This window comes from Ziziphus jujuba, chromosome 6, assembly GCF_031755915.1.
Source record: "Ziziphus jujuba cultivar Dongzao chromosome 6, ASM3175591v1".
Taxonomy (NCBI): Eukaryota; Viridiplantae; Streptophyta; class Magnoliopsida; order Rosales; family Rhamnaceae; genus Ziziphus; species Ziziphus jujuba.
This window is the reverse complement of record NC_083384.1, coordinates 4951885-4973892: the sequence shown is the minus strand read 5'-3', so window position 1 is coordinate 4973892 and position 22008 is coordinate 4951885. Positions and strand designations below refer to the sequence as shown.

General features: G+C 32.2%; 4 protein-coding genes across 11 annotated transcripts; 3 read left to right on the top strand and 1 right to left on the bottom strand.

Moving 5' to 3' along the window:
- The first annotated feature begins 1938 nt into the window (after positions 1 to 1938).
- LOC107431410 (acid phosphatase 1) lies at positions 1939 to 7980 on the top strand. Of its 4 annotated transcripts, none has more exons than XM_025079126.3 (4): positions 1939 to 2035; positions 5844 to 6262; positions 6470 to 6682; positions 7601 to 7980. In XM_025079126.3, the coding sequence occupies exons 2-4, from the start codon at positions 5871 to 5873 to the stop codon at positions 7776 to 7778; spliced, it is 783 nt and encodes a 260-aa protein (XP_024934894.2). In that variant the 5' UTR covers positions 1939 to 2035; positions 5844 to 5870; the 3' UTR covers positions 7779 to 7980. The 4 variants fall into 4 exon arrangements, with proteins under 4 accessions (XP_024934894.2, XP_015897793.2, XP_015897794.2 ...); XM_016042307.4 differs by lacking the exon at positions 1939 to 2035 and adding an exon at positions 5094 to 5174; XM_016042308.4 differs by lacking the exon at positions 1939 to 2035 and adding an exon at positions 5124 to 5255.
- A 2091-nt stretch (positions 7981 to 10071) lies between these two features.
- On the top strand, positions 10072 to 12283 carry LOC107431369 (V-type proton ATPase subunit E). Its single transcript, XM_016042260.4, has 6 exons — positions 10072 to 10263; positions 10378 to 10478; positions 10765 to 10921; positions 11033 to 11229; positions 11493 to 11592; positions 12107 to 12283. Exons 1-6 carry the CDS (start codon positions 10162 to 10164, stop codon positions 12140 to 12142), a joined length of 693 nt encoding a protein of 230 aa, XP_015897746.1. The 5' UTR covers positions 10072 to 10161; the 3' UTR covers positions 12143 to 12283.
- A 338-nt stretch (positions 12284 to 12621) lies between these two features.
- Positions 12622 to 17453, bottom strand: LOC107431368 (BTB/POZ domain-containing protein At3g08570). Its single transcript, XM_016042259.4, has 4 exons — positions 16010 to 17453; positions 14866 to 14932; positions 13445 to 14599; positions 12622 to 13208 (listed from the first exon to the last, which is right to left on the bottom strand). Exons 1-4 carry the CDS (start codon positions 16084 to 16086, stop codon positions 12684 to 12686), a joined length of 1824 nt encoding a protein of 607 aa, XP_015897745.3. The 5' UTR covers positions 16087 to 17453; the 3' UTR covers positions 12622 to 12683.
- A 205-nt stretch (positions 17454 to 17658) lies between these two features.
- Positions 17659 to 21519, top strand: LOC107431393 (histone acetyltransferase TAP1). 5 transcript variants are annotated; one of them, XR_007238118.2, is made up of 9 exons: positions 17659 to 17833; positions 18032 to 18129; positions 18270 to 18330; positions 18861 to 19044; positions 19435 to 19534; positions 19724 to 19824; positions 20208 to 20268; positions 20352 to 20445; positions 21140 to 21519. XR_007238118.2 is itself a non-coding variant. In XM_016042283.4 (8 exons), exons 1-8 carry the CDS (start codon positions 17799 to 17801, stop codon positions 21217 to 21219), a joined length of 741 nt encoding a protein of 246 aa, XP_015897769.3. In that variant the 5' UTR covers positions 17659 to 17798; the 3' UTR covers positions 21220 to 21519. The 5 variants fall into 5 exon arrangements, 3 of the variants coding, with proteins under 3 accessions (XP_015897769.3, XP_015897768.3, XP_060674237.1); XR_009639325.1 differs by lacking the exon at positions 21140 to 21519 and adding an exon at positions 20608 to 21121; XM_016042283.4 differs by lacking the exon at positions 20208 to 20268 and having other exon boundaries at positions 18044 to 18129.
- The last annotated feature ends 489 nt before the right edge of the window (positions 21520 to 22008 follow it).

The following is a 22008-nucleotide window of genomic DNA, read 5'->3' as shown; positions in this document are numbered from 1 at the left end:
ATATCTTGGAAGCAAAGCTATAAATGCTTATATGCTTTGTGATGTCTATGATAGGAGCTCTAAAACAAGAGGATAAGACTATATTTATCCTTGAAATCTTTCAATGACCACCACTACTTCATCAATCTTCATCTATATCTATATTCTTGTACAGTGCTCTGTCCCTTCACATGCCTTCTCTGACTCCCAGCTAAAAAGGGAGACATAAAAGGCATATACAAACATATACAAGAACATCTGATATAATACATGGTTGTCTTTATTTTTATTTTTTCGCATATAATATTACGTCATCACCCTCTCCCACTTCATGGTATGTATGACTTTGTTTAGTTGGAAGCAGCCTGCTGTGGCCCATTTCACTCAATCATAGTTGAGATATCAAACCCAATATAAGTGGGCTCTGAAAATTTAAGTTAGGCCCCAACCTAAAGTTGTCCCAACATGAAACCCATTATTTAAACATTTATATGTAGGTATAGTAAAAAAGTATGCATGATGGTCTAATTCTGACTTGGGAAAAGGTTGAGTTGGTGCTGAGGCAAGAATGGATCAAATGGTGAGGGCAAAATATAAAGTTAGAATAGGAGGTGGGTAGGTGATGATATTAATGGGCAATATATAGGAGATTTGATTGGTTGAAACTCGGAAGAGGAGGTGGGGGTAGGCTACTTACATATATTTGGTCATCTTGCATGCTGAGGCAATTAGAATATAGGATTGGATAAAAGTCTATCCATAGATCTCATCTCGCACTCATACAAATATACAAGTATATATTTGCTGTTGACCTTTGTTTTACAAGGTTTTGTTTATGCAAGAATTGCATTATTACTATTATTATTTAATTTCTTCATAAAATAAAATCCATTGAGTAGGTGTGGTCCACTCCACAATCTCATGTATGATCATGTCTTAGGAGCCTTATATCCTTCAATGGCAATTTAGATACAAGAGTAACCATATATTGGCTCTTTTGTTGGCCGACGCATTTTGAGGATTTCAAATGGTGCTCATAGCACAGAATACGCTGTGTTTCTTTTGTATCTATATAATCATATATACAATCCTAATTATATTAAAATATTTTAACTTTGTAAAGTTAGCATATAATATAAATTATTTATAATAAACAAATTGTTACACAGCATCCTTACTTACTTAGAATATTTTTATATGGTCAATGTTGAATATAGACATACATATATATATATATATATATTACACATAAATAAATATATATTTTTTATTGATAATAATTAGTGGTAATATGGTGGCTTGTATAATGGTTTTTGTATGATTTTCGTTTGCAAATAACATTGTCTTTGCATTCAAATCCATACATTGCTTTTATCATTGGGCTATCCCATGGGGACACAACTCTAAATTAAATAATAAAAACTTACTATATATCTCACTAGGCGTGCTCTATGTATAGAGAGCAAAGGATATCTTTATACTTCAAAATTTTGGTTATATGTTTGATTCTCTACTATGGTTGGTGGATACATGAATTGAGGTGGCATATATAGATATATTCAATTACCAAATGAGACTGTCTCATATATATATATATATATATATATAAATCCAATTTGGTACTGCAAACTATTGGTTGAATGCGTATGGAAGATCAAATGGGGGTGCTGTAATAATCTGACGGCTGTTCCACCACTACTTTATATTTTGCAGAGAAAATGTGGGCTATGACTCTTTTCCCACTTTTGGACTTCATAAACTTGTTCCCCAACAGACCTCGGCGGTTGCTTTATGCCCCTCCGACTCTACACCTGGCCATCCACCATTACATTTCCTTTTTGGCCTCTGACGCCAACCCCACCCAGAATACCCACCTCAACGAGGCTTAATTACCCATTTTGCTACCTACTAGCTACTATATATTGTGAAGGAGTTACTTCACTTTCTGCAATATTTTCATTGATTTTCTTTCTTTGTTTCGGTATATATGCATATAAGCAGGTTTTGCCCTGAGTTTCTAATGGAAACAAACACGATGCCATGCCACATTTCTTAGGTAATTCATTTCAATTTCCTTTCTTCATCATAATCATCATCACGATGCCACTACATCCATTTCATTTGGTACGCATGCTTGTTGAGCTTGATTTTCCAAAGTTGATTTTGGAAACCATGCGTTGTTATTTCTTTCACGTTGATTCTTTTCCACAATTTTATAATTATATCCTGTTTAGGATAACTAATATTCTTATCTTTATTTTTACTTTTATTTTCACTAAAATTTAAAAAAATTAATACCATTGCACTCCAAATTTTATTGGAATTGGCACTTTCCACCCTAAATTTTTTTTTCTAGCAATTTGCATCCTAAATTCTCAACATCCTTGCACCATTGATCTTTTTTTGTCAAATATTTAATGAAAATGAAGGTGTAAAGTGCAATTTTTAGATAGTTTAGGATGCAAATTATAAAATATTCCAAATAAAAAGTAATGAGAAAAAAATAAAATAAAAAAGAGGACTATTATTTCTTTTTAATAAGTTAGTGAAAAACTTTAAAAATAATTTCAAAAATAAAAATAAAAATATTTTACATATAATAAATATTTTTAAAAAATAAAAAAAATGAAAAGCAATAGAAAAATTCAAATATGTATTAAAAAAAATTCCATAGATTATTATAAAAATGTAAATGTAATTTTTCAAAAAATAAAAAATAATACTTTGTGCATATTTAAGAGATAAAAAAAGTAAAAATAAAAACCTCTAAAAGAAAGTGATCAAGTATTTCTAAAATATAAAATAAAACTTTGAAAATTTATTTTTATAAAATATGTTCTTTTATTTATTATATATATTTTTAATCTCATATTTAAGAAATTTAATAAAAATAAATTTTCAATTATTTTATGTTTTAGAAATACTTAATCACTTTTTTTTTATAGGTCTTTATGTTTATTCTTAATCTCTCAAATATACACAAGTTATTATTTTTATTTTTAGAAACATTACATTTACATTATTATAATAAACTATGCAATTTTTCTATTTATTTTTTTTATAGTATTTATTATATGTAAAGATTTTTTTTTTATCTTTGAAAAATTAAATTTGTAATTTTTTAAAGTTTTTATTAGCTTTAAAAAAATTAATAATATATTTTTTTTAATTTTTAATTTTGTCATTACTTTTTATTTGAAATTTTTACAATTTGTGTCCTAAACTACAACCAAAAAAAAAAAAAAAAAGAAAAAAAGAAAAAAAGAAGAAAATTTACATATTACATCCTCATTTTTGTTAAGTATTTACCAGAAAGGGCTAACAATGCAATGAAATTATGCGTTTGGGGTGCAAATTGTCAGAAAAACTTTTTAGAATGCAAAATGTTAATCCCGAGAAAATTCGGAGTACAACAGTACCAATTTTCCCAAATTTTTTTGGTTAAAATTATACATGGCAATTCGTGTTCGTGGATCATGTTCGTGTCAACCCGTTTAATAATCGTGTCAAAAATACCTAATCCGAACACGACTCATTTATTAATCGTGTCAGGTACCTAAAACACTAACCCGACCTGTTTATAAACAGGTCAACATGACACGACCCGTTTAACATGATTATTTTAACGGGTCGTGTTGACCTATTAACCCGTTAACCTAAAATTGACCTATTAACTCGAAAACTAACCTATTAATCCGTTAACCCAAAAATTAACCTATTAACCCGAAATTTTTTTTTATTTTCTTTTATTTTTATGTTTTTGTTTTATTAAAGATGTATTTTTTGTTTTTAAAAAATTAGTAATAGAAAATTATTTTTATAAAATTTTTAATTTATAATATTTTTTAGTTATTAAATATTATATTAGTAATAAAATATTAATTTAAAATTAAATTTAAATAGGTTGTAATAGGTGTATAATCGTGTCGGGTTGAAACTGACACGTTTAATAAATGGGTCGTAACAGGTTAATTTCGAGTTAAACAGATCAACCCGAAAATGACACGATTAATATTCGTGTTAAACGGGTTGACCCGACTATAGCCCAAATCCATTTATAATAAACCCAAATCTATTTATTCCGTGTCGTTTTCGAGTCGTGTCGCCGTGTCATGATCCAAATTGCCAGATCTAGTTAAAATAGTAGTCAAAAACTATGAAATTAGTGTTTGAGAATTTTACGTTAAAAAGAAAGTTTAAATGAGAAAATTATATTTACACATGATATCAATTTGCCGCCCCTTAATTTTTTTCCTTCTTTGTTTTCTATGAAGAGCTCGGGGAAGACATATATAATTAAAACTCTTATGATAAATATATAGCGGAAGTCAACAAGTTAGGTTTTTTGAGTATAAAAGTCAGAAATGACGTGGTCAAGCGGGGCATTGATCTGTAAGATGTGATACATAGCTTAGACGTGAGCAACGGGAGTTATATGTGTAATATTAATTTTTGGATCTTTCAGACGCTTTCCTAGAAAATCAACAGGAAAAAAACAAAAACAAAACTAGTTGGGACAATTTGCTGTCAATTTCTCATCATCATCACCATATTCATCCGTGATTGCTGTTTTTCTATGTTCCCTCCTTATGATCTGTTACTACTTTTCCACTTGTTCCTGGATGTAACTCTTTTTCATTATTAATTTGTAACCATTTGGTCTAAATATATAACATATTTTTACAAACATACTATAAAATTGCTATTTCATTGACCAAAAACAAGTCAAGTTTGGAAATGGATTAACACAACTTGGGACTTTATAGGGTCATAGGCCTATTCATGAATGATTAAATGAACTTTACTTCTTTTTTATTTTCCTTTTTTTAATTGGTTTTTTTTTTTTTTTTTTTTGTTTTTACAAATTCTTCCAAAGTGTCTGTAGAATTTTTCAAAACCATCCAAGTTGTGGGGTTTCTAGTGGTGAAGCATCATACACGAAACGTCATCCATAGTACGATCTCCTTCTGATTATATATTTTTGACACGGCGGAGACCTACCAATTAGTCTTCACTTTTATTTTTATTTTTATTTTCAATTTTTCTTTAATTCAAAATTTTTCTCGCTATATATATAGTTAAAAATACCTTCCTTTGATATCACATAAGAAAGAAGATCATATTCATATATATATATATATATATATATACTTATATTTATTCTCTGTTCTTGCACTTTTTTCTAAAGAAAGCAGGTATAAAGTAATATTTTATGCTCATTATAAGATCTTCTGTATCTTCACAGCCTCTTCCATCTTTTTTACGCCCATAACCGAGTTTATTTTCTTTTTCCTCTTACTATTTTTTTTAATTAAATTTCCAAAAACTTCTTTTCCTCAACTTGCTGTTCATGGTTTGCTTGGATTCAAAACAAGCTTCATTAATATATTTCCCCAACACCCCCTCCCAAAAAACAAAAAATAAAAGATAAATAAATAAATGAAAAGGAAAAAAAATACTAAGCTTATATTAATCATGCATAAGCTTGCTCTATTTTTGGTCTTACCCTATTTAAGGACAAAATGAAATAAAAAAACATTGAGTCCCCATAAAGACGCTCGGCAGACAACTTTAAGCCTTTGTTTATTTATTTATTTTTCTCTTAAATTGACACTCTCTCAATTGGGAAATGACTATGACATGATATACCCCCTGCCACACGCCATTCCTTGCCATCACTCTAGCAAAAGGTCACCCTAGCTACTTAGATTAATTTCTTCTTCATTATAGGTGCATCCATATCTATATGTGTTAGTGTATGTGTGTGTATATATATATATATATATATATATATAGGTATTGCATGCATGTTTTGGTGGAAGAGAGAAAAACTAATATTGAATACTTAAAATTTTCTTGTCCAGAAATTAGAAGATCAATTGATAGCATATATGTTTAGTGCAATGGTTCAACGAATAAGGGAGGTGTTAGTGTTCTTGTTCTTAGCTATAGTGTCAAAGGTAACTGGTGTGAAGCCAATATTTTCAAGAGGGGGTTTCAGCTTGCCATTTGAGGAAGAAGAAGCCTACTGCTTGAGCTGGAGGCTGGGAGTGGAGACCAACAATGTGCGAGGATGGCGAACGGTGCCAAGCAAGTGTCTTTGTCACATCGAAAACTACATGACCGGCGGACAATATGAGAGGGACTTGGAGTTGATTGTGGAGCAAATCTTGGGCTATGCCGATGGGATATTTCTCTCTGGCGATGGCTTGGATGCTTGGATCCTTGACGTTGACGACACTTGCTTATCCAATCTTTTGTATTACAGGGGAAAAAGATATGGGTAATTACATGCCTTATAAGTCTTATTTAGTTTATTTTCATTGTTTAGTTGGACAGTTCGAATTCGTCAAAAGTGATCAGGATCATATAATTTTATTTTTCTTTTTTGCAAAATTAATTTTGATGAAAATTATAAATCATGTATTTCCTCAATTAAAGTACATATAGATATATGATGTAACAAATTTTCATTCGTATATATATGTAGGTGTGACCCATATGATCCACCAGCGTTCAAGGCATGGGCAATGAAAGGAGTGTGCACAGCAGTCCCAGCAGCGCAAGGACTTTTTGTGAAGTTGGTTGACATGGGTTTTAAAGTCTTCCTAATCACAGGAAGAGACGAAGAAACTCTTGGAAAACCCACCACCGAGAACTTGCACAATCTGGGCTTTTTTGGTTATGAGAGGCTCATTATGAGGTGATTAATTATATATGAATATATCTATATATATATATATATATATATATATTTTATAATGTTGATCGTCATCATGAGCTCCATTATCAGTATCTCTCCTGGTGAAATTTTTTCCATTTTTGTCCTTCTCTCTTTCGGTAAGACATAGGGATAGAGATGGTTAAATCAGTCAGATCCTCTTGTCCTGTAGCCATCCAAATCTAAGTTTACTAGCGAGCAAGAGCTAAGTCATAATTGATGGAGTTTTCGACGAAGTCAACATCCATGTCATTAATTCGAAATTTCCACCAAGCAACTGGATCTGATCCTAGTCAACATCCATGCATGGCAAATTTGTACCTACCCCTCCTTTTTTTTTTTTTTTTTTTGGTAAATTTATATAAATTGATTTTAATTCAATTTATTATTATTGTTACTTTTTAAAACCAGAGTTCCTGAGTGATTAAGGCCCATCGAGTGAGAAAATTAGCCAACCCACCTCACACCATTGGTCACCTTAAATTCTTATTTAATCCAAACTTTTAGATTGGATTTAGTATTTAATTAATTAATTATTGCTCGCTTGTTTAATTAAAATAATTCCATTTGACTAATATGCGATTGCTTGTTTAAGTGCATAGATAGAAATTCAGGTGCTCTCACACACAAAAAGTAGTGGATATTATTGTTAAATAAACCCTTTTACTTTTCTTTAACAACCAAAAAAAAAAAAAAAAAAAAAGAAAATTCCAATTAGACAAATATCTAAAATTAGGACCTTTCGTGTAACCTCTCACACTAAAAGAAATTGATATTCCAAGATGATTGGTGTTAACTTTTTGATATTTGGAGGAGAAGGATTCAAACTTAGATCTTTTCAGATTTGAAGAAGAGACTACAATATTGACTTTATTAACATGGTGAGAATGAATTGTACAGGACTAAAGCGAACAAAGGGCAAGGTGCAGTGATCTTCAAGTCAGGAGTAAGAAAGCAATTAGAAGGTGAAGGATATCGGATATGGGGGAATGTTGGAGACCAGTGGACTGACCTTCAAGGAGAAAGTTTGGGAAACCGCACTTTCAAGATTCCCAATCCCATGTACTTTGTTCCTTAATTACCATCGACTTCTGTATTATCATGTCTATTGTCTCTAGACTAAATTCTCTTAGTTTTAAGTCTGTGTCTACTTATTTCGCTTTCTTTCTTTTTTCCCTGAAAGTAATCTTTATTTACTTTGTGCTAAATTATGTATCAAATGAACTTCAAAAAAATCCATTTTCTCCCCGGTACATAATTAAAGAAGTCATCAATTTCCATATATGTTTATATATCTATTTATACATATTTTATAGGCCATTGTTATGCTTCCACTAATTAATTTAATACCATCAAGCCTCATCATATTAATCAATTATTTATCTTTAGAAACATATAAATAGTCTTTTTTTTGTTTTTTTTTTTGGCAGAAACAGATAAATATTCTTCTTTTGGGGCGAAAGATAAACAGTTTGTTGTGGAATTTTTAAATAAATAAATGAAATTAAAAAAATAAGGTTAAAATTATCAAAATATTCACCAATTTATTTATAAAATGATATGGTGAATAAATATCAACTATAATATTTTAATGTATATCAAGTTGATAAATAATTTTTTTAGTAAATAGTTTGGTGTTTCAAATATTATTAGAAAAATAAATCATATGGTATAGATTCTTTTAACTTGTAACTTAATTATGGATGCAAATATTCCCGATATCTTCAACATTTCAATTGATATTTTCATATTTTACATATTCGATATTGATAACATGGGCTAAAATATATCCATTAACATGTTTGATATTGATAAAAAATAAATTTATCAATGGAAATATCAAATTTATTGTTAGTTATTGATGATATCAATAATTATTTATGAAAATTAAAAAACAAAAAGATGAATTTTTATAAAAATATTAGAGAAATATTGCACGTATTAGTAGTTATTAGTAAATATGTCGTAGGTGTCGATATTTACTATTTTATTACCAATTATTTAACAAAAATACAAAATTAATAAATATATGTATTTTAGATAATATTTGTCGTATTTTTCAAAATTCAATGACATATATGCATTAACAAAAACTATATTTACTTTTATATATATATATATATATTGTTTGTATCATATTTTTCAAAATTTAATATCGATATATCTATGAATATTTTAGTACTTTTATTCAATATTTTTATCCTTGAACTTTTTCTAATAAATTTCTCTAGATAAAAACTAAACTAATGATATGGTAAGGGCCGCTAATCCACTTGGATGAGGGTAATATGCCTACAAGTGGGAAAGGTGATCCCTTTGGTAGGGCCGGCTTATCCCCATTAAAAGAAAGGAGCTTTGCTACTGGAGGAGCTCGCAGCCTGTACATGGTGAAGAAATTTTAGTTAAAGCTGAGGTTTCCGGATCCATCTTTAGTACAAGTAGCTTCTTCATCGCTCATGTACTTGTTTCTTCTTTTTCCGTTTCTTAACCTATCTTCTCTCATGAACGATTAATTCATAAAAAGGGATATGATATGTCAACAAGGCATAGGAAATTTTTTTCAGTCAATTCTAGAAAAAAAAATGATTTAAGCATTAATCATAATTACTAGTGGATCCCATTTTAAGTTGCTGTTCTCTATTTAAGATTTATTTTTAAAAGAATAAAAACTATTGATATATAATATCTTTCATCATCTGAATGATGTGAATTGACATACAGGAATTCATATCCATAAATCCTTACCATATAAAATCCCTATATATATAATATACAATTAATTTTTTTTTTACTGGTGAGGCTCGAACCAGTTCATAGGCTGGAATATTGGTGCCTCTGACCATCAGAGCTACCATAGATAAATTTACCTTGTAATACAAAAGTTTTAGAACAAAGTAATTATTGCTGTTGCCAAATCTATGAACTTAAATATGTATGCAAAATCACAGTATATGAGTTTTTTTTTTTTTTTCTTTTATTTATTTAATGACCCAAGTTATTATTATTATTATTATTATTTATAATAACAAGAAATTTCTCTCTTTCACCTTACCTTATGTTTCAAACCCATGACTTCCGAGTTGTGAGTGGCTTGACAACTAGTTAACAAATAATTAGCATATATTTACAAGATTAAGTTATAATTTATAAATAGAGTGATTAATTAGCTGATGACATTGTTATGGACCACAAAAGTTTAGGATCCGTGACTGACCAAATAAAGTGAATTTGGAAGCATTCAACATCCAAAGTGAAATTAAGGAAGTTTCGCAAGAAATTTCGCAGCGAAGAAGAGTGACAAATTAATTAATGTGAGTGCACCACACTAGTACGTACGTACAGAGTGCTGTTCATATTGCTTTTTGCTTATAATTATAAAACATATTTGGCCCTCCAAATTCAGTCACCAAACGAATAAATGATTAATTAATAAGAACAATTCCTCACCATCAATACTCAACATGAACGACACAGATGTTTCAAAGCAGATTCAGCAGATGGTCAGATTCATCCGCCAGGAGGCCGAAGAGAAAGCTAATGAAATCTCCGTCTCTGCCGAGGAGGTATTAATTACAATGGAGATTCCACCTCAACACTCTGCATATATATATATATATATATAAACGATTATAGATACGTATATATATTTTATTCTCTTGATGAGGATTTCCATGCAGGAATTTAACATTGACAAGCTACAAATAGTTGAAGCCGAAAAGAAAAAGATCAGACAAGAATATGAACGCAAGGCCAAGCAGATCGAGGTTCGTAAAAAAATGTAAGTTCTTCCACCAAGCTATGGCTAGCCCTCCACTCCATCAAATGGCTCGCGCTTGGTTAATTTCCATGTCATATGAAATGCTATAATAGCAATATCAAATCAAATTTTAAATATTTCTAGCATTGAGAATGTTGACATTGTATATTATAACCAAGTCCGAAGAATAAGAATTTTTGGACCACCAAAATATATAGGAATTTAAAAAGTTTACGTAAAAATGTTTAACTAGGATTTTACAGTATTAAAGTATTGTGTTAATATATATATATATATATATATGCAGTGAATATTCAATGCAGCTGAATGCATCCCGTCTGAAAGTCCTTCAGGCTCAAGATGATATTGTCAATTCCATGAAAGAATCAGCTAGCAACGAACTTGCTCGTGTTGCCAGTGATAAAAAGGCCTACAAAATGCTTCTCAAAGCATTAATTGTGCAGGTCATAATTACTATTAAGTACCAACCAAATCCCTTTCTCATATCTATAAACACATTTTCTTGATGGTTCTAAGTTTTTTTTTTTTGTTTTGTTTTGTTTGGTTTTGGTTAGAGTTTATTACGCCTGAAGGAGCCAGCAGTGTTGCTGAGATGCAGAGAGGCAGATCGAAAGCTTGTGGAATCAGTAATGGAGGAAGCAAAGAGAGAGTATGCAGAGAAAGCCAAAGTTAAGGCCCCTAAAATCACCATTGATGATCATGTGTTTCTCCCTCCAGCTCCTCGCGGTGGAGACTCCCATGAACCCTTTTGGTAATCTTTTGCAAATTTCATGGAGAATGACTCCATTCATTTTTCAATGATAGCATCTAAATTATTAGCTAGTCATTTTTTCCAGTTTTCTTTTTTCTTTTTCTTGTTCTGCTTTACATTTATCTTCCCTAGTTCTCGAGGGCTATATCATAGTTTGATCAATGGGATCTGTTTTTTGCCAAGATTTTCAACTAGCTTCTTGAATTTCCATCACCATCACCATGTTTTTTTCTTATTGACCCTTTTTGTTAATGGTTATAAAGCTCTGGTGGGGTGGTGGTGGCTTCACAAGATGGCAAAATTGTGCTTGAAAACACACTTGATGCACGACTGGATGTTGTTTTCAGGCAGAAGCTACCAGAGGTATGCATCTTTACCAACTACACAAACTTCTTTATATCCTTAATTCCTCCACATAATTACTAGCTAAATGTGACCTATATATGTATGAGTAAAATGATATTTGTATGCATGTGGAACGAAAATTGAAAAGGTGAAATCTTTAGTATATGCTGTGATTCTCTTTTTTGCTTTATGTTTTTCCTCGAAGAAGTGCAAACTTTGTTGGCTAGTCATAAAAACAAGCTTTGAAAGATTTCATGGTACTCATAAAGATACCACTAGCTCGAACAAGTGCAAACTTTGTTGGCTAGTCACAAACTTTGAAAGATTTTATGGTACTCATAAAGACACCACTAGTGATTATAACTTTTGACTCTCGATTCTTCATTCACATCAAATTTATAGCTTTCCTTTCTTTATATGACTACTAAAAATTGAGTTGATTAGCTTTCTCTTTCTTTCTTGGTGTTTAGTCTTGGAGCTGATAAAAAGTAAACTTGAACAAATATTTGCAATCTTTTTCTTGTTCTTGCAGATCCGAAAGCGCCTTTTAGCAGGAATGAGTGCATAATCTGAGATTTCCAATCTAATATTTTGTAGCAGGAGGGCATTGGCACTCTGATTTATTTATTTATTTATTTTTTTAAATTTTTAAATTTTCTTTGTGATAATTTATCTACAAGATAATTCAGTATGCTTATTGTGTTCATTATGCTCTGTGAGCTCACAGATTTTTTTGCTGCGTTACAAATTATTATGCACTTTCACACAAATATGCTGTTAGATTTAAATTTTTAACAAAACAAAAACTATTTCTAAACTCCCTCCACAATTCGTAGGTCTAATCCCAAAATAGAGAAGAAGAAAATTCCATGCCTTGTGTTTCATGTAGGAAAGTTAATACTCTTAATTACTAATAATATTGACTAAACTTCAAACTAATGAAACTGAACAGACAATCAAATTTCGTTTTCATCCTTTTTTTTTTGTTTTTGTTTTTTTTTTTCTTTTTTTAACCCCCTTCAAAAACAAAAATTAAAACAAAACATGAACTGCTATACCATCAAGAACCTGGTTAAACAACTAGAACTACCTTTTTCTTTAACAACAAGCTAAGAAACAGAATGCCTCCTACTTCTACCAGTTTTCCCATCTGATCCCCTGCCCTTTCGACCAGATTTTGGGCGCTTTCCTCCCGTTGGAGCACCAAAAATTCCAATCCTTCCAATTCCCTTGGAGATTGATGTCAAGAATGTTTTCCCATTTCCTGTTTTGTCCATCATTCCTTGTTTCATACACAGCTGCTCCTTCTCCAACTCGCTAAGTCTTACTCTCATCCTTGAAATTTCCAGCTTTAGTTCTCGATTTTCTCTCCTTAGAGAAGCATAATTATCTCTAGGAGACATAGCAGCACTGGGAACTCCACTGCTAATTCTCTGTGAAAGTAAACCATCTCCAGAGCTTCCAGACAATGCATCTTTCATCCGCAGCTGCTCAAAGTAGAGAACTCGTACTGCCATTTGTACTGGAAGTCGATCATTTTGTGCAGCATGATTGCAGGCTTCTTGAGAGAGTTTTCCACAGTCTATGAACTTGCACAGCTTCTTGCATTCTAGTTCAGTAAGCATTGGATGAGCCTAAACCAAAATATAGACATATACAAAACTCAAGTTAAAATCTCAAGTTGGTCTCCAAAAATTTAGCAAACAATTTAGTGCTGGTGGTATTGTTTGTATTGAACATACTAAGAGCGTGAAAGTAGGCACATATTACCAACATTATGTAGTAGACATGTTGTAGATCATGCATCAACATAGTCTAAGCTCTAATACATGACAGTCAGCAAAATTATGTTAGTTTAATGATAGTTTACCTTCAAATATATATCAATTGCCCTATAAAGTCCATCATCAATAACTCGTGCATAATCAGGCAGTATTTCGATCATGGCTGTAAACTTCTGTAAGTTCAGGTAAGGGTCAGGAGCAATTTCTGCTAGATATGAGTCGATTAGCCGCCCAACTTTCAACAAAGAACCATGACTTGGAGAACCAACTCCTTCAGATTCATAGCCACAATCTTCATTGTCTTCTTCTTCAATCCTCTGTAGGAAATTTACCAATATACGATGAATTGTATCAACATCAAACAATGAGTCCCCTGTTCTTATTGATGGTATAAGGAGATCATCTAGGGAAACCATCTCCAACCGAAAAGCAATTCTCCTTTCAAGCTCAAGCCTGCAGGCAATGCTAACATCCAGCATGATTGCCATCCTCAACATTCCAAACAAAAAGCTGAGTGGAATCGAACAACTTTTCTCTGTTGGCATTAAACTTACAAGACTTTCAACAATAGTTCTTTGGTCATGTTCTTCCATGCTAGGATTCGGCTTCACTCTAGCCGGATTCCAAATTTGGCATTTTCCAATGCCCTTCAGTGATGCTTGAGCATAATGCATTAAAGAAGCAATAATACTATCCGGTCGAACGCCTGTTCTTCCCATGGCACATATAACTCTTTGGTAGTAATCAATCCTTAAAACTGAGAGATCTTCAACCCACCATTCGAGACATCCGGTCTTGAGCTCTGTGGATTCACCATCACAATCTAACCTCGCCAAACCTGAAACTAGTTGTTCCTTGCAGGCATTTAGAGCAATAGCTTCTATACATCTACTTTGGATTCCGACCTCCTCTGCTAAAGGAGGCAGCATCTCACAGGTTGCCAGAACTTCCATAGACTTTTCTAGGCTTTGAGTTACAACTTCATTCAGGTAAGTCTCAGTTCTCGCAATGAGATTCTCTTCCCTATAGTCTTCTGTCATTTCCAAATATTCTGCAGCACAGCGCAGATGTGCAACATTTGTGGCCGTGATCTCAAAGTTCATGCCATAACAAAATTTCATTGCTAGTTCAAAACTCTGGGGTCCCCCTGGTACATTTAGGAGCTCCAGTTTTGACAGATTTGAGTCCTTGGCATCTGCAACCATTTTCCGAATCTTTCCACTTCGCGCCACCAATGGAAACTTCGGTAAACCACAACATTGTATTAGATTAGTCTCAAAAACACTGAGAGGGAAACTTTATTGCTTGCAGAGATAGAGACAAGAATCTATTTCAAATAGTTTGGAATCTATTCTGTGATAGATCAACTGAATTCATGTTCAAAACAATATAAATAGACTTGGGAGACAAATTTTATAAGTGAAAAAAAAAAAAAAAAAAAGAATTAGCTGCAACATATTACTGATTTAGGAGCAAATTTAAGCATAATGTTCGAAAAAGAGATTACCTTATGCAATAAGAATGGCTCGCCATCAACAACGATTGTGATGTCACCGGCAACATCTGAAAATATCCTACACGCAGAGGAAAGGTCTGACTTCAGAATTGAACAATCAGCATATTTAAAGCATAGATTAATATCTTTACTCCATTAGGATAGAAGATTTGAGGCTGTCCATTGTCATAATTGGTCAAAGTTGCATGAATGAATGCAAATGAAGGATATGAAGAAGAAGAAGAAGAACAGATAATGCATTTTCTTCCATTTCTAAATATAATGATCATTTGTAATTCAAAGTTTTTTTTTTTCTACTAACTTAAATATCAGAATGCAACCAAAGTCTCCCTTGTTATACTCAGAAAAAAGATTTATCAAAATGCACAAGTTGGCAAGAGGCTGACCAGAATAAATACATACAATGCTAAACTACAAGTCCTAACAGGACCATAATATTGCAAAAGATATGTAAATTAAAATCAAACTTGACTTCTGATTCCAACACTTGTTTTCTGGGTTAGCACTAAACATATAAAAATACAGAGGAAGCTGAATTAGCCTCTCTTTCTCTCTCTTTCTTTGTAAAATGTTTGTCCCAAAAAAATTAAAGAAACTAAGATGAGAAAGCATAGGAGAACCGAGGACCTCAAAAAAATAAAAAAAAATAAAAAAAAATCATTTAATTCATTGTAATATAATAAATATGTGAATAATTACTTAATCCCACCTAATGCCTTACTTAATTAGTACAGAATCAATAGAATCTCACTCACTCAGAACTGTACATAACAAGTAAAATGAGTCTCAACTCAATTTAGGAAAAAAAGAAAAAAAGAAAAAAGGAAAAGTTCACAAATAGGACCAAAAAAAAAAAATGCACCACTCTTATAAACTCCTGCAAAAAAACAAACATACCCTTCAGCTTTAGAAAAACATGCCAGCCTAGTTACATATAGCAATATTGTAGAAATCAAACCAAATGATAATTCATAAAGAAAACAAAAAAAACATGGAAAAAAAAATGATAGAACAATTTCACAATCAAATAAATTCACATTACACAACCCAAAAGAAGAAAAAACTTAAACTAGCCATCTTCCGTAGCTAGATGATCAAGTTAGCTTTGGAAAGAGAAAGATTTGGCAATATATACCGAGTTGTGAAGGAGTTGGGGAACTTAGGAGTTAATGGAGAGCGGATACAAGTAGAGAAAGCGTTGTCGGACACCATTTTTTGTTTTTTTTTTTTTTGGTTACTCTTTAAACTACCACCTCCATCAGAATCTGAAACAGTAGTACTAGCTCCACTACTACTACTATACGGATCACGAAGATGAAGATGATGATGATTTTACGTAAATATCCCAAGAGTGAGAGTAGATTCACAAGATCACCAACCCAACCCCTTCTTTCTCTTTTTTCTTTTTCTTTTTTTTTTTTTTGGCTCTCTCTCTCGCTCTCGCTGCTCTGCAGTGCCAGCAGTGTCACACCTTTTGCTTTTGCCTTCTACATTCCTTTGTCTTTCTTGTACTGCGTTCATTTATTATTTTCAAAAAAAAAAAAAAAAAAAAAAAAAGAAAATGAAAAAGAAATTATTTGTCTGGTTGGATATCCAGTTGTTCAGTCTCAGAAACCACGCCAAGCCAAACTCAAAATATATATTACTATATAAGATATATTTTAAAGGAAAAAAAAAAAAAAAGTGATTAATATCCGCTCCATATCCTCTTGAAAATTCAAAAGTTGAGAGAATATAACGGAATACAGAAAACGCGTATCCGTTATGGGATGTGGGGTTTTGTTATTTTTGGATAATATTTATCAAATCAACCAGATCAAACATAGAGTCCAGATTTCGGCCGTTTCATATAAAGATTTAAAAAAGGAAAAAAGAAAAAAAAAAACACCATCTTTCTCGGACTCTTTGCAAATAATATTACTCGTCAATCATGCCTAGTTATATTCTGCATGACAATCAGATTACTATTGCTTTTACTGTGTTTTGTATTTGGCAGCGACAATAAATTTTTCATTCATACATACAGGAAACTTAGAATTCAGAAAGGAATAAACTAAAGCAGTAAACTTAGCTTGCATGGATTAGATAGTATTTAATATATAAGTATATGTATATTTTTGAGAAAAAGACAGTATATAATATATGATATATAAATAAATAATATGTTGAGAAGGAGACAGAGGGGTTGAGTGGCAGGGCAAAACAAGATCAGAGAGAAATGGTGATTTTAGGAAAGGTGACACAAATGGAAAGCAAGCCAGACATTCATATTCCATCCCTTCGTGGAATAATGGACCCCACTTCGTCTATATTATATTTATAATAATGGGATTATGCATGAATGTTCATTGGTACCTTTAACCTTCCATATGGTATTATTGAAAGTTATTTACTTATTTTGATTGAACATTATGTATTTTTAGTATTTATCTGGGACTTGTTTTTAATTTTATTGGTATTTTTGGTTTGTTTTGTTGCTTAAATAAATATAATGCAAAAGAAAAAACAAAGAAAAAAAGTTGGAGGCTTTAGAGATTACGATATGTATAAAATGCAACAAATGAATGAATCTGGTAAAAGGCATTGGTGTTTGGATGGAGAGAAAAGTAAGACAAGGAAAAAAAAAAGCAAGCTGCAAGTGGTGGGGGCGTGGCCAATGCACGGAACTCAATAAAGATGCAATTATTTAGATTGCTCATCTCTTTCTTCTCTCTACATCTGTTATTTAGGAGTCCAAGGCCCAACGGAGTCAATGAAATTACCATCTAGCCCTTACCCTTCACCCTGTAATCTCAGGATTTTTTCTATTGGTGTTCAGTTGTGGATAGAGAGAGAGAGAGAGAGAGAGAGAGAGAGAGACCGATTTCCACGCCTGCGGAGCGGAGTAGTAGCTCTCACTGCACCACAACTCCCACCAGAGAAAAATGCCCACTCTATGCGGCGTCGTTTTCTCTTCCTTGTAAGTGCTTTTCGAACCCTAATTTCTTTCTCTCTTTCAAAACTCCATTTTCAATCAATTTTCTACACTGTTGAAAATTTTTGGTGAAACTAGAATACCGAATTTCATAATAATTAGTAGCTTTATCCGTACTTGTGATTGTAAATTAGCTTGTTTATATTCAAAAGCTTTGAAATTTCAAATTGTATGTGTTTTGAGAATTGGTTGCAGATGCCCAATTGATTCATTTGGATTGGGTCGTGGTAAAACTGGGCAGCTCTTGTTTCCTCACAATCTGCACTATGACATTGCAAAAGGTATTTAATACTTTCCCAATTCTACAACTGTGTAATTACTGTGGATTAATATGGAAAAACAAAAATATCAAAGAAGCACCTTTTTTATGTAAAAAATGTCAACTTTTTACTTATATAAGTGTCTGTGTGCGTATTTACAGCTAGGAAGAGGAACAAGAATTTCCAACTTAAGGCTGGCTTTTGGGATTCCATCAAATCCAGGTTATCGGAAATAACTGCTTGTCAATGGATGTAAACACGAATATATGGAAGCACACACTTAACTCAAATATTGAATCTGGAAGTTTTAGTATCGGATTGTTCACCTCTTGATTTTGAAATACTGCATTTCCTCTTTGGCTGTTGGGTGCATGACAGTTCAACATCTAAAACATAGTTATTTTGTTCAGAAGATTGTTGGAATTATGTTTACAGTTTAATCTGTCAGTGTTCAGCTGTGCTTTGTTTCACTCTGTTCTACCAACTTGCTTGGTTGACTCAATGAAATATGAATTAAGATATTTGTGTTGGTGGTGATATTGAGCTGTGTTTTATGTCTCTGAGTATCATATGTCTATTTATAGACTTGATAATACTTATTTGAGTATGGAGGAGCAAAAGATCATTCTTTTGCACCATGTATCCTATTCTTTAAAATGGGACAGTCTTTCGTTTTTTGTTACCTACGACAGTTTATCATCCATTATTTTATTTATATGAAGAAGTTATATGGAACTTGCATCACTTTGCAGCTTTACAAAGAACAGTACAACACAAGTAATTGAGTCCCCGTCCACACTTCAAGAAGAGGAAGAACCTTTGCCCGAAGAGTTCGTTCTTATTGAAAAGACTGAAGCAGATGGAGCCATTGAACAAATAATATTTTCTTCAGGTGGAGATGTTGATGTTTATGATCTTCAATCACTATGTGATAAGGTAATTGTATTTCTTTTTTGTCACTCATACATAGAACTATAAAAGAAACTGAATGTTAATTTTCTCTTAAAGATGTAGTAGCATATGCATGAAGTAGTAACAGATGTTGCCTTTCACAGATTTAGTGAAAGTAGTGACAGATGTTGCCTTTTACTATTTTATTTTTACTTCTTTAATTTTCCCCCTTCTTTTTTTTGGTTTTTATTCTCTCAGCTGATGTATCTTGGCTAGTCTATCTCTTATTGAAGTTTCTTTCTGTTAGTTGTTAATATGTTTGAAATGCATATTATCTCATTTTAAGTTGAAAGTTTAGGCGAACATAAGTTATATCTCGTACTGTATTGGTGAAAGTCAAGTGTTTAATGTTCAATGCCATTTTCTCTGTAATAGGTAGGCTGGCCTCGGAGGCCTCTTACAAAGCTGGCAGCAGCTTTACAAAATAGCTACATGGTAGCTACATTGCATTCTGTTCGGAAGGCGCCAGGATTAGGTACATAGTTACTATTGCATTCTTCTGCATCTTTTCTGTTGTATTTGGTAATGCAAGCTACATCATGCTTGTTGCTGTGTCTGAAACTCCTTTTTGCTATATTTGGTAATGCAAGCTACACCATGCTTGTTGGTACATCTAAAACTATTTGATGAACACCTTAGTGTACTTGGAGAAGTTATTTGACAGAGGGGAATGAACAAAAGAAGCTAATTGGCATGGCTCGTGCTACCTCCGATCATGCTTTCAATGCCACGATATGGGATGTCCTTGTTGATCCTAGCTACCAGGTATGCTTCATATTCCATAATTGTTGTGGCTCTAAGCATTTACTAAAAGACCTTTGCTTGTTAAAATGAGAAATGTTGTTGCAATGTCATTAAAGCCTCTAGTTTTGATTAGATGACATTACAATATCAAACAATGCAATGTTAATCATGGTATTGTGTGTGAGCTGCTTTTTGTGGTAGATTTGCAATATGTTATGGCAGTTGACATTTTTAGTGGTCTGGATTTTTGGTGGAAACAGTTTTCAGTCGTAATTATAATATTCTCTTCCAGCGTAATTTAGACTTTAGCTTGTTGAATCCTAAATGCAGTGTTGTTTGAGCTCCTTCATTAGGTACAGGATGGCATTTTATTTTATGTTACTATTTGTTTTTTTGGACAGCAGAAAATGAATGGCACTATTTTAGTTGGAAAGTTGGCTTCTTGGTTGCTAGCACCTTTTTCATGTAATAACTGGGTCTTGTACTTGCTCTGCATACATTCAAACTTTAATCTGGAGTACCAATTCCTGATGATGTTTTTATTACAGGGACAAGGCCTCGGTAAGGCTCTTGTTGAAAAGCTTATAAGGGCACTTCTTCAGAGGGACATTGGCAATATTACACTGTTTGCAGATAGCCAAGGTATAAATAATTACAATAGATGTAATGAAGAATGATGTAAAAAGATTGACAAACTTTTTGTCAGAGTGATGGAAATTTTTTTTTTTTTTTTTCCCTCCCTGAGTTTTTAAAAATTTTTATGCGTCTCCTATTGATGATACTTTTTGCTTGTAAATTAATCAGGGATTGCTGTTTTTCCTTAGTTATGTGGGTTGAAAGATTGGTCCTGTTTCAGCATTGGCAATTTTGTATTGGCGTGGACTTCTTGATTGGCACAGTTTAGTTTTTTATGTTAAAGTAAAGGGCAAATTTTTTATTTTATTTTATTTTTTAAGACCCTTCTGGATTTGCCCTAATTACATTTAGTCTCCATGCTTTTAGAAAATCGTCAGTAACCTCCCTTTAGTTTTCTATATCTATCAGACCCATGTGACATTTTTTTACCAGTTAATTTTAACAATTAAAAGCCAAATTTGTATTTTCACTAGGTTATTCAATCGTAAAAGGGTTAGGTATGTTTTGATAGATATAGATTGACAAAGGGAAGTTAATAATGATTTTTTTAGAGCATATGATCTAAGTGGAAGTTAGTAAAGATTTTCTTAGAGCTTATGCTTCAAGTGTAATTAGCACAAACTGGAGTCTAAACGAAGTTTATTTTAAATTAAAATTTAGCTTGAAGTTTCACTTTCTTTTTCTTTTGTTGTCATTGCAGTTATAGAGTTTTATCGAAATTTGGGTTTTGAGCCTGACCCAGAGGGCATCAAGGGTATGTTTTGGTATCCAAAGTACTAATGGTTTCAACAAGGTCAATTACCAAAAGTACATCAGTTCCTGCAAGAAGTATGAAGACCCGGATCATTGATGGTTGAAGATCTTTTTTTCTAAACCAGTTTAGTTACGTATTTTTAACTTTAGACACCTTATAACTCTCTCTCTCTCTCTTTTGTGTTTTTTTCGTCAATTGTGATGTATCTCCCACAAAATGTATGTTGTGTAATGGCTCTTGTTATTTCTGACTCTGTCAAATATTATAATCCTACATTTTAGAAGGAATGATCTATACAGATTCAGGCTCGAACATGACAATTTTCACCTCACTTGTTTAGGTTAGAATCTGCAGAAAAATATTTAATTTCCTAGTTTGTGACTGAGTCATTTGATAACAAGAGCTAAGGATATTTTCACAAAATGATTTATTTATGCAAATTGGAACCGTGATGGCTTTAATCTCTATTTTAAACTATGCTATTGTCTCCTATTTATCATGAAAATATAATTGCTATATGTTATGCGCATGCTGAAGTGAGATAGTTTTCTTGACATATACGATAACTTGTATAAATTAATTATTTCCAGGACCTTGACTTTCACTAGTATATTATTTACTTTCACATCGCGCACTGCTCATGAAAGTTCCAATAGAGTGAATACTGAACCACATAGTCAGCTCAAAATGTCTTTGTACCATCTTACACTTACGAAAGAAGATTATATCGTATTAAAAAAAAAAATGGGAAAAGAAAAAGATACTCAGATCTCTAGACGTTGCTTATTAATGATAAATTAAAGTTTTTATTTAAT